This window comes from Aquila chrysaetos, chromosome 2, assembly GCF_900496995.4.
Source record: "Aquila chrysaetos chrysaetos chromosome 2, bAquChr1.4, whole genome shotgun sequence".
NCBI classification, from domain to species: domain Eukaryota; kingdom Metazoa; phylum Chordata; class Aves; order Accipitriformes; family Accipitridae; genus Aquila; species Aquila chrysaetos.
Window position 1 is genome coordinate 13,491,172 of NC_044005.1, and position 12,457 is coordinate 13,503,628.

Sequence of the window (12,457 nt, forward strand, 5' to 3'; positions counted from 1 at the left end):
CCGGGCTAAGAACTATATGTACAAGGACTACCTGACAGATGGCAGAGCAGACAGTGGGAGGCAGTATCAAACTGCATCAGCTAAATCTGCAAGACTTACATCATATTCCCATGAAGGAAAGGTCATCCTGATGCTCTATTTTTCTTCAGAGTATTCCTTTATTTCAGCAACTGAGATGTAGGCCTGATACAGACCGAGACTACCATATTGGAGTAATCACTATTTCAGAGAATTAAAAGTAAAGCTGAAACATCTTTATGTTCCCCTTTTTAAAAGCATGGACATGAAGCAACTAACAACCTCCAATCTTTGTTTAAAAAAATACCGTGAAAGTTTACAATAGTCAATGGTGTTCCAAGAAAACAAACCCAGGAAGACTAGACTTGAAATTTAAAACTTGCTAAGGTTGTTAGACAAATGGAAGAACAATCAGCCTTTTCTATACGAGAAAGTCTCAGGCTGCTACAAAGGAGAAAAGCCTGGTCATTGTAAGGTGTTAGGTACAATGTTTTATATTTTTTATTTTTGAGAATATCAAATGGAAAGAGTTAAAACCCCAAACCAAAATAATTTGTTCCATGAGCAATGGAATCAATAAAGCCTGATCTGTTTTGCGTTTTATATCCTTGACCAACAGAACAAAACTGCTCAAATCAAGGTGCAGCATCTCCCAGTGAAGGCACAAACCTCAGACTCTCTTGTCCCCTCCCCAGCTCCCCACCCTCTCCAACAAAACACCACAAGCCCCGCCCCGCCCCCCAAATTTATGAAATTTGAGTCTTTATGAAAACAGGTCTAGTGTGCCAAAATTCTCAGTGCTGTGAGCACTGATAATACTGGACTCCAAAGGACATAATTAAAGAGGATGGGCAAAGAAAAAAAGGATAAGCAAACCACCTGCATTTTTACCACTTCACAGGTATGTTTGCTGTAATGGTAGTTATGTACACTGTTTTTCTGGTGGCCCATTTTGTATAACACTGGAGAATATTTTCAAGGAACTAAGCATCAGAGATATCATTACACATTTTCTCCTCCCTTCTGCTGAGCAGCCTGAGTGAAGCCTGACATGAAGAGCTCTGAATGACAAGCTATATAATCTGACAGTCTGCGCCTTCTATATTTATGTGAATAAAGCCATCCTAATAGCTAAATAGAGCCACAAGCAGTATACTTCTGCTCACAGTAACATCTCTTATTCTAGACCAAAGATCAGAGTAAAAAAAAACAAAACAAAAAACCACACCTGCAAAAGCCCCAAAACAAACAAAATCAACCTTGCATGGGTATAACTGAGTATGTAATTTAATTTTCATAATGCATGAAAAGCTGCAGTGAAAACTGCTTCAGTTGCTGAATAAAATTAGATCTGTTCCTATATATTATCAGTTTTAAAAAGTAGTATTAGCCTATGTGCTTCACAAAAACATTAATTTACCATCCACAAGTTCATCATCATCCTCATCATCACGAAGGAGATTATTCTGGGAGCTACAGAAATAAGTAAGCCATATTTATACATGCTTTTGATCTACTTCTTTCTCAGAACACTTCAACCCTGGACCTCTACATCTAGTACTGCCCTCATTTCCTCTCAGCTCTCCTCATACCTTCTAGCTAGCTAGCTGGGGAATATTCACATTGATGTTCGCTTTCATAGTCCCTCTTAAAACAGATACAATCCAGGTACTGTCCATCTTCCCGGAGGTGGAAAGTGTCATCAATTTGGGTCTGTATTCTACATAGCTAGCAATTCTCACAAAGTTTTACAAAACTAATATCCTAAGTGTCTGTGCTTCTGACAAATACACAACAGAACACTGTCAAAGCCCCGTTTTCTTCAAAGGCCAAGCTAAAAAGTATATATTCTTTTCTAAACAAGAATCTGCAACAGATGCTTTTGATCAAAAAAGCTAAATTTATTATGTACATTTACAAGATCTATTCAGATATTTGACTACATCTTATAGTTTTGAGAAGAGGTAAGTTCCTGCTCTCAGGTTAATCAATCCAACCGTACTATATTATACCTGAGAAATGGAACTTGTTATACAAGTGTTTAATAGAACTGTTTCCTTTCCCACCACATCACTGCTTAGAAATGTAAAAAGAATTTGAAGGACATGTCAGCTGGCTCTTTGAGGAAGAAAAGGGAAGAAACTCTCGCATCCACTCTGGAGAATAACATTAGATCCATTTTAGAAATTAATTTCTCTCATATTTTTTGAAAAGGAGACTTATGCTAAAGACTAAATAATTGAACTAAGTCATTAGATAAATATATAGCTTAAAGACAAGACCTTACTATAAATTAGCCCAGGACACTTGAAGCAAAAAAAGAAGGGTGAGGGTGGAGTGAACAGGCATGACTTCAGCTCTAGAATTATAAAGAATAAAGAAGAACCAGATGATAAGGTAGATGCTTCTCTTGTCAGGGAGAAAGAAGATTCGAAGCTATTGAAAAAGAAAAATATTATTTTATTATTATTAAACAGGTAACTTGTGAAATTCATTGCCCTAAGCGTCTGGCCTAAATAACACGTTAGCAAAACCAAAAAGACACACACACATAGATACACATGTATATCGGTATATACTCATACATAAATGAGTAACCTCCAAATTGTGAAGTTGAACAGAATGGCACAGTAAAATCCTAATTCCTATGCCAACTACCAACTCCACAAACTTTCCAAACCAAGAACCACTCTCAAATCCAAGTATTTCTTGCTCACTCTCATAATTTTACTGAAAACACTATTCTTTATTAATATAATCCAGTGGCAGTAATAGCATACAACTTACATTTCCTGGAAGAGTCTTAAAGTACACAAAGACATTAGATTTATTTTTCCTTAAAATCCACACAATCAACTCAAATCCACTGCTGGAACTTAGCAAAAGTACACCTCAACCTACACATACATGCCTGAAAAAAAGAAGCCACTACTACTACTGCAAGAAGAATACAGTTGTTTCAGAACAGATGACCAAGAGAAAATTGTTCCATAAAAGCAGCCTAAAAAATTGCGATCTGAATTTAACCTCAAAATACCAGTCCAAGTGCCTTCACTGACAGCATCTATTGCAGGGCTGTGTAAGTCCCATGCAAGGAAACCCCACGCCCTTTAGAACCTTGTACATAAGAAGCACTTTAAATTCACTGAAAGAATTGTCAGATGCTGCATGCTCCCAGCAAAACACTGGCAATTAAGACAGTAGCCAAATTCTGCATGAAGATTTATTAAACTGACCGAAGTGCAGACTTCATTACCATTAGTTGCATCTGAAAGTGAAGTATATATCCTCCTCAGCCAAACATATTCTGGCCATAACTATTTGATGGAGAAGATGATGCAGGCACATAAGGCAAAAGTTATGAAATTATGGGCAGTTAAGACTTCTTACACAGAGCAAACACTAATGTCTGGCACAGACGTTCAAGAACTCATCATGAACTCCATTTTATCTTAATGAAGTGTCAGCAAGCTTATTCTCTTTCATAACCCCCCTTTCATCAGTGTCAAGTATTCCAAAACAAGCAATCAATTAGCAAAAACCAAAGATATAAATAAGCTATCAAGACATGGGAAAAGCCATGATCCCACATCTCCTAATGCTCTGTGTACATGTTTGACATCTAGAGTTATATGTAATCCTCATATACTCAGAAGTTCTCATGAAAATAACTTCTATATCAGTAAACACTTATGACTAATTTAGATTACAAGCAATCTTCAGAATAAGCAACCTCTTTCATACTATAAATCCTTAAGAATCTTTGAAGAAGCTTCAAAGTCTCTGATTTGTAGGAGGACCTCAAAATTTGACTAAGTTCATATTTATGTTAAAGATGCACTGTTTTCTCATCCCCCTGAAAATTCACCCCAAGCTATAAACTTTCAGGAAAAAACATCTTGTCACACACAGTCAAGAGCTTCTTGTAGGCTTAGTAGTCAGGAATTTCAAAAGATGCTTTCTGTTCTCAGTGTATTGCAGACAACAGCTAAAGACCACAACCCAACTACTACTCCAGGCAACTGGCGACTAGTCACTGCAATGAAAGCTGAAAGAAACTCCTGCAGTTTCATAGCCACCTCCTCCTCTGGAGTGGACTTAAGCATGACAGAAAAATAAACTAGGTCTAGCTGGCTAGGATTTGGATAGTGAGAGAGAGGAGAAACAACGCAGGTCCGAACAGTTCACATAGCTTGTTCCAGCAGAACCATGATCTGCCATCCTGTGTACTAAATAGTCTGACTCTCATCCTCACCTCTGAATACAGAATAAAAAAATCAAACATTGGCACTGAATGGCATTACATAAAATTAAGTGTCAAGCTTGCACAGGTGATCTTAATTCTAATCTTCTAATCCCCCCCCCCCCCCCCCCCCCAATTTTCAGTTTTGCAATCTACACTTTTTTTAAACAGCTAGATGTATTTAACTTTCCTCCCTATTTTAAAAAACACCTATTCTAAAAAAGATTTGGGGGCGGGAAGCACACCCCCCTTTCTTTTAAAATACAACATTTCATTTTTACCAACTTAAACCATTTACTTCTGCTTCATATATGTGTCTAGTTTCTGTCTTACAAAGAGGAGGAATCAACATTGGCAATGGGATTTAAAAGCACCGTTATATTACCATTTTGCAGATATGCAAACATAGTTGATCTTCTTTGAAGATTTCAGTAAGATTTCTTAAGATAAATTGATACAGCTGAAGAAGCAACTGTGAATTAAAAAAACTCAAAATAGTTCCCTTTGTTAAATCACTTACCATATGTACTACTTCAGGGTAAATAGGTTCTGTAATCACATTGCGATTGTGTGTGATATATTCTACCATTTCACTTAAAGCTGCTCGTTTTACTTCCTTCCACTTTAGGTCACTTAGTGGATCAGAAACAAAGTCAAAAAGTACACAACATTGTCGTAACTTCTGGATAAAAAGCTTTTCTTGATCAGCAGGAGGAACATCTGAAAAGGAAAAATAATTGATTATCAGTTATATTGTTGTGGACTTTACACTTCTCCCCATTTTTACTTCCTGAGACACAGGCATAGCAGTGTTTAAGACGACAAGCAAAATTATGGAATCTTCAAAAAACTTTCAAGAACGTAATGACCCAGAGTATGAACCCCAGTAAAATACACTGTACATGACAGGATTATTTAACAAAATTGCAACAGTGATGCATACTTGCCTTTGCCAGAAATAGATACTGCATGGAAAAAATACATACTTTAAAAAAAATACCTCAAGGAAATCCCCAAACAGCTCCATTTGTGTAAAGAATATTATGACACATTTGCAGAAATACTCTGTTTTTCATATTAGAGATAAATGGGTGGCACTTCAGTTTCAGCATTAGATTTAAGCCAGAGCCACTTTTTAAACCTGGGAGCTGCCACCTCACAAACTCCGTTTTTATATCAAGTGCCTCCTACAACACAACAGGCTGCTGTAACCACATCTAGACACAGAACAACTATTCAAGATTTTTAAAAATTTCATTAACACAAGAAATATTTAAAGAAACTGCAGCAACGCACTTAGGATCTTCAACTATTTGATCAATGTGTAACACTATTTTGAATGTTTGTTTCACATGTACAAGAGTTAGACTTGCATTATGAATCTATTTAAGCACTTGCAGGAACCTGTCTGGTTAACTACGGCCAGCACTGCAAAATTAAACACTGGCCTTCTAGGAAAGACCATACTTAATCACCAAAATGAATGTAAGATATGAAAAAAAATTAACAGTAAATTTTAAAACAAACTGAGTAAATACCTCATTTGATATTTACTCATTCTTTAACCATCTCTCAGATGCAGCTGATAAGAAACTATGTTGATTTCTCTCTTTTGTGATATCTATTAAAAATATTTCACAGGCGTCAAACATCCTGAGACCAGACTCCCTCACCTTCAATAACAAATAAAAAAAAAATATTAAAAAAAGACAATATTTGTACTCTTTTGGTAACGCTCTATAATTCATTGTCTATATTGCTGTTATACAGACACTCAACCTTTTAAGACAAAGGTTGCCTTGCCTTACACAGTCTTTGTGCAGTGGTATTTTTATTGTTTGACAAGGATACCTAGGTTATAAAAAAAAATTAAATTTTTTACTTCCCAATTTTTTACTTCCTGTGCTTTACACCTTAATCCTCCCTGCTGATCCTCTGTAATTAATTAATTAGAGCTTCCATGTAAAGTGAAATTAGACTGCACAGTTCAAACTTCATACACAGAATTGATAAGCAAGTAAGCCAGCACTACTTTTGCCATCAGTATTTTCCAAAATAATGAACCTTCAAAAAATTAAAGATATACTCACATAGACATAAACCCACCAATTATAATCTGAAACTAAAGTAAGCGTAAATCACCAAGTCCGAATATAAATGTGGAAGTTTAAGTTTAGGTTAGTGTTAAGAAAGAACGAACACTAGACTGCTGTTTATAAACATTCATATGATGACTAATTAAAATACCTCCTATGGCTAACATTTCAACAGTTACAGAACAGAAGTTAGCCTTTTAAGTTCTACAGACCTTTAGCCTTGATGCCACAAAATTCTGTATGTGCTTTGTTTTTTGCTTAAGTAATCCTAGGAGCAGTTAAGATGACTAATGCATGTGAAATTACAGATCATTATACACAGCAAAAACTTTCAGGATCAGGACCTTAGCTTTCAATACTTAGGAAATACTAAAGTAACTGGCCAGCGGTAAAGAAAGCAGTACCATATTTTGACAGCAGCAAAAATTGATGCCCAATTAAAATGACCACATGACTATAGCACTAAGCTTAAGACGAGAAATGTGAACACACCACAAAGTCTGTGTAAATTAACACCATAACACATTTTATGTTTCTGCATAATGACTTTTTTGTTGTTAGATATGAACTGCTAAGACATTATTAGCATGTTAAAAAACAGAGTAAGACTACATTGCCTTTGTAAATAGTTCTGCAGTTTATCCCCTCTTCTTCCAGTTGATGACTTTTTTCCTTAAAGTATCATAAAATGCTAAAATTTTCTTAAACACAAGCAGCAAAAGCTACCATCAAACAAAGTATTTCGAGTAGTACTACTGAATACAAGGACACACAACCTAACACATGCACGTACAATCTAATAAACTGAATGTCTGACAGATATGTACAGCCCAGTGGATTAGTTAAAATAGTGAGTTGCTCTCCTTTAAGTGCCTGACAAACTTCTCCTTAAGATAACAAAAGCTGGAGTAGCTCCTCCCTCCCCAAGAGAAGTTGCTTTCAAAAGTACTTTTGTTATAGTAAACCTGGAAGATACATTTGGTTTAAAACAGCTGGCTTTTTTTTTTAAATTAAAGTTATGTACACTAAATTGCTCTGAAAATTAACTCCAGGAAAAAAACCCTGTAGAGTAATAGCCCTGAAGAACATACAGAATAGAAATGTAGTGTACATGAAAGAAACCATAACCAGTTACAGACTTCAGTGTCACCAAGACACCTAGGATAGTGCAGACTTCAAGAACTAAAAAGAAGGTGCTAAATAACAGGTGCCCCTAAACAGAGCAACAACTTTCTGGCAAATAAACCAAAATTCCTGTACAGTGTTGTGAACAAATTGAAGGTACTTTCAGCCACATAAATTTTGTATCTGACTACACACACTTTTGCCTATTTGGATTAAAAACCATAGCAATGAATAATTTCTCCTGGAAAAAGAGTATTTAATTGAGTCGTTTGCATAGTGAAAGTCAGCCAAATTTATGACCTGAATGTAAAAAGTCTCAGATGTACAAAGTGGTTGGAGCGGTTACCTTTTCCCAATTAACTGTAAAACAGAAAGCGGTTCAACCTGAAGTGTAACAACACAATTTCACTTGGGGATACTGTGCTATGAATGTATACTCCACAAAATCTAAAGCCTAAATAGAGACTATAATCGTATAAGTAGTGGACACACAGTTACAATGATTTACAGTACACTAACCTGAAAGGAGAGGAAGCATTAAAGCTGCAATTACTACTAATATCAGAAGTTAAAGACTGACAACTAAGAGGGCCAAGAAACACCCTCAACAAGGCAAGCCACCTCCCTTACCATTTATTCTGAAGTGGCCTAACTATTTTAAGTATCTCAGTCATCCTTGTTATTCTAGAAGAGAAATACGTTCTTTAGAAATGTGTGAGGTTCTCAGGCTGTATAAGGAACTGCGGTTTACTTGGGTTTTTTTTTTCCCTCCTTTTAGGAGTGTGCATCAACAGCTTTCAAGGGTCCAGACCTCAAATCTCTTGTGGTACTTGTCTGGAGTACTTGCCATCAAATCAAGATCATCCCTACTTTTAAGGTTTGAAAGGATGATTTCAGTATGACGTAAAACAGAAGGTTTCTAGGAAGCTGACTTGAGTAGAATGTAATGTTTGTGCAGAGAACATATTTGTACCTGCAGAGCAACTCCAAGACACCCCGAGAAATCATTTATCCTCAGTCACATGCCAGGGACTATCTGTTACGTTCTTCCAGTTAACTGCATGGCGAGTTCTACATCACCTTCCACTTCAATTAAGCAATAACCCCTGACTTCCAATTGCTGAAGTTAACTGACATTTGAAGAGACTGCTATTAGGTAGAAGTTTCTATAATTGAGCAATTCTCATGCTCCATTCCCCAATGACCATGGGAAGGCCATGGTTATTCAGAAGCTACTCCTTACAGTTATGCCAAAACTGGTATTTGGAGCTCTTCACTGAGCAATGTTTTGGGTTTGGTTTTTTGTTTGTTTGGTTTTGTTTGGTTGTTTTTTTGTTTTTTTTTAAACAAACCAACCAAACACCCCCCCAAATCAAAACAAACCATACACAATGCCCCCCCCCATTTGCTAGCCACTATTTACATAATTTTCAAAGAATTTGTTTCCAAACAGTAGCACTAGTATAATCTTAAGACTCTTTATTCAATCCCTATCAGTAATCACACTTTCAATTGAGTACTATTTCTGGTCCTCTACTAGGACAGGAGCGTAATTTTTCAGAATCACAAAGAATTTCAGTCTTACGTTTGGACTGGATGTCCAGCAATTCCTGATACAGATTTACACAAATATTGTAATGGCATATTTTATGCCTAAATCTGCATTATTTACCCTACTGTCCTTTTTGTAAGATAGAAAAATATACTAGAAAAAGTATCAAAGGAAGGTAGGTACTATGATAGCAAGGTAAGCCTCTGAGCCTGAGGGATCAGCTTTTTGTCTTGTTCAAGTTTCTCAGAGTTTCTTTCCTTCCAATCCCAGGATAACCATTAGATCAACTTACACAACCTACGGAGATGCAAGCTCTAGCCCTTCTATTTTAACAGTATTGATACAGAAATAGCTCTTCAGTTTAAAAATCTTCAACATCATCTTAGACTGTGGCCTTACCACATAAACTTACTGATGAGTATAAAATATGTTTCTTTCCACTGTATAATTGATACCAGCTGTGCTTTTATTACCAGACTAACTATACCATTATCTCACTCTGTGAAAGGCAGCACTTTCAGTCCATAGCTCAGTTTGAAACAGCCAGGGAAAGATCAAGTACTCAGCTACCACCTGCCTTAACAGAACACAGATGATTGGTTGTAAAAGCTGAAATTTAAAGTCAACTTTGTATGAACACCCATTCCTTGGAAGCTTCAGGTATGTCTTCAGCCATTCTTACTGCCATTCTACTCATTTAAAGTTAAATGAGCTCACTGCAAACGAACTTTTCATATTGGTAACTGTCCTCCCTCCCGTCCTTGCTTGCTTCTCAGCCAGGATGTGGCATTATTCTGCACACAGGAGCTACCAACAGAGTATCACAACCTGAGAAACCACCATTTATTTTTTTTAAGGTACAGCACAGCTAGAGAACTAAAACATAGTTATATTCTCACAAATCAAGATTTTTCCTGTCTTCATATTAAAATAATTTTTGCCTGGTTTCAGAAAATTAGAAAAAGTAAAAATAAACCAGAAAACACTTAAGTTCAGTTTTTAAGTGCCCGAACACATGTACAGTATTGTAGGATACGCGAGTATTTTTGCACTGTAGGACTGTAGAGAACTTACTGTTCTCTGGGTAACATTTTTAATGTTCCTTCAAATCTAAAAACTATATTTTTAGTTTTGTATTGTAATTGTGTCATCACTGGGCATTGATGACTGACCCATCCCCTATCTTTTTCACAGAAGCCCATTTTTCTATGGCAACAGTGTAATTTAATAGTTGCTGAATGGAGGACAAAAGGCAAGGCAGGGTAAGTAGGTGACCCAGAGATGTCACACAAAACTGTTGTTTTCTAATACAGATCGAAACTGAAATAAGCTAGAAGCTTAAAGTTTTTAGGTCGTGCCCTGACAGGAAGAACAGTTGATAGAATTTCTACCACAAAACACAATTTGTGGTTAGTAAAACTCACTATGTTACATCATTTTGAAAGCAGAAAACAAGACACATGGTTGATAGTTTGCAGAAAATACATACAGAAGATAAAATTAATCTCAGTTGTGTGAGCACTTTCTTGCTTATACATAAAGGCTCAGCAGACGTACCACTTTTGCTTGGCTGACAGCTCCTCATTTCATTAAAAGAAAAATAGCTCTTTTTTCTTTAAAACTATCAGATACCCATAGCTACCAATCAGACTATGCACACACACATCAGTAAAAAAAAGTTCCTCTCATTTTAAATGGGCAGCTAGATTTTTTCATACAGAAACACACACAGAGGTTTAAGTCAAAGAATACACAGACCACCACACACAGGAGAAGTAGCACGTTGCGAAAACAAGGTCATTGAAAAAAAGACTAACCAAAAATCACGTGCTAAAAGTAACTGCTTCCTTAAGAAACTGGTGTAGAGCAAAAGTCTGGGCATGTAAGGTGACTCCTGCTTGCAAGTAGACAACACATCTTATGAAACATGTCTGCAAACCTACTGAAGGGCTAGCATTTTTAATGATAGGGAAAAGCAACATTTAACTGTAAACCACGGTGCTACCCAGAACATATCAAGTATATTGATAACACGGTCCCTTCTGCTGGTCAAAAGTACGTATTAGTGTATTTCAAATTTGACGTCCGTTGGAAAAGCAAGCAGCATTAAAGCTTTAGCGAAGCTATGCAATTTGCACTATGTAGTTGTACTTCATCAAGGGAAGTCCAGTATCTTGCAATGTTTTCTTTGACATTTCAGTTGACAGTACCATGGCAGCATTTTTTCCAAAGAATAAGCAGAGTTCAATATCTTGAGTAAGAGAAATGGAAATTGCCAGACATGAAGTCAGAGGGACTGCAAAGCATGGGAAAAAGGACATAATCTGTCAAAACATGAATGTACCAGAATTAACACTCTTTCCAGAACTAGTGATCAAGTCCTTAAAAAGAGAACATAAGACAAATCACAGAAAACTAGAAATTAGATTACAAAAGCTTGTCTAACATTTGATAAAATTCCATTTAAAATAATTACCTTATTTTGAAATGGTTAAATTACTATCCTAATCCAAAGCAAGGAATACTTTTCTGGGTTACAGAACTTAATTTTTATTGCATTTCCATTATTTGACAAACTCATTACAGTTTTCACTGATTTTATGGAAGTCACGATGACAATAATTAACACTACTTCAAAATGACACTCTCCCAGTTAACAGTATTCTATCCTAACACATGATATTGGAAATAACAGGGTAGCACAGGGAAGAAATCTTCCAATTCATGCATGGAAAAGTTTAATTAAAGCTGTTACTTCTAGCAGCACTTAAAAATAAACTCAAGGAATACAAAAAAGTACTATAATTATATACAAAATGCAATACGTTTTATACTATAACTAGCAACCCTGGGAGTGGGAGTTTGGCTGCAGATAGCTCAAAGCAGGCAAGATACTGTTGTATGCATACGTTGGACTAGAAAATACATAAAACATACTGTTGCTTACATTGATTTATTTGGAACATTATTGATCCTGTAGAAGCATTTCTTTGCCAAAAGAAACACAACAAGAAAAATGACCACAGCAACCAAAGCCACAGGAACACTCATGGAAAAACAGAGTGCTTGTATTACACTCAAGAGTGCGTGATATATCAACATGTTAAGTGGCATAAAAGAGGAACAAACTTCCACTCTTTATCTCACTATTTAAGATAAAGGGATGCACATGTAAGCAATGTGAAGCATCATAAAACAATGCAGGCTTACTCCAAAAGAACTAAGCTGTAAGTTTAAGGTCCTTCTCTAATTACTGTGTATTATACCTGTAAACATTCCTACAGAGTAGTTCTCAACAGCTTGCTTTTTTTTTTCTGAAACACTTAAACACATTTCCTGTCAGAAACAGGACACTGAAGATTAGATGGACTTTCAGTCTGATCTACAACAACAAAGCTCACAATTCCCAAACAACTCCTGATC

General features: G+C 36.2%; 1 protein-coding gene across 5 annotated transcripts in view; it reads right to left on the minus strand.

Moving 5' to 3' along the window:
• The window catches only part of PPP2R5C (protein phosphatase 2 regulatory subunit B'gamma), an 86,490-nt gene that overhangs the window by 27,920 nt on the left and 46,113 nt on the right, over positions 1-12,457 (minus strand). For all 5 annotated transcript variants that reach the window (XM_041128867.1, XM_030041540.2, XM_030041534.2 and 2 more), the window contains one exon: positions 4,782-4,981. In XM_041128867.1, the coding sequence (XP_040984801.1) occupies positions 4,782-4,981 (200 nt within the window). The remainder of the gene's footprint in view (positions 1-4,781; positions 4,982-12,457) is intronic.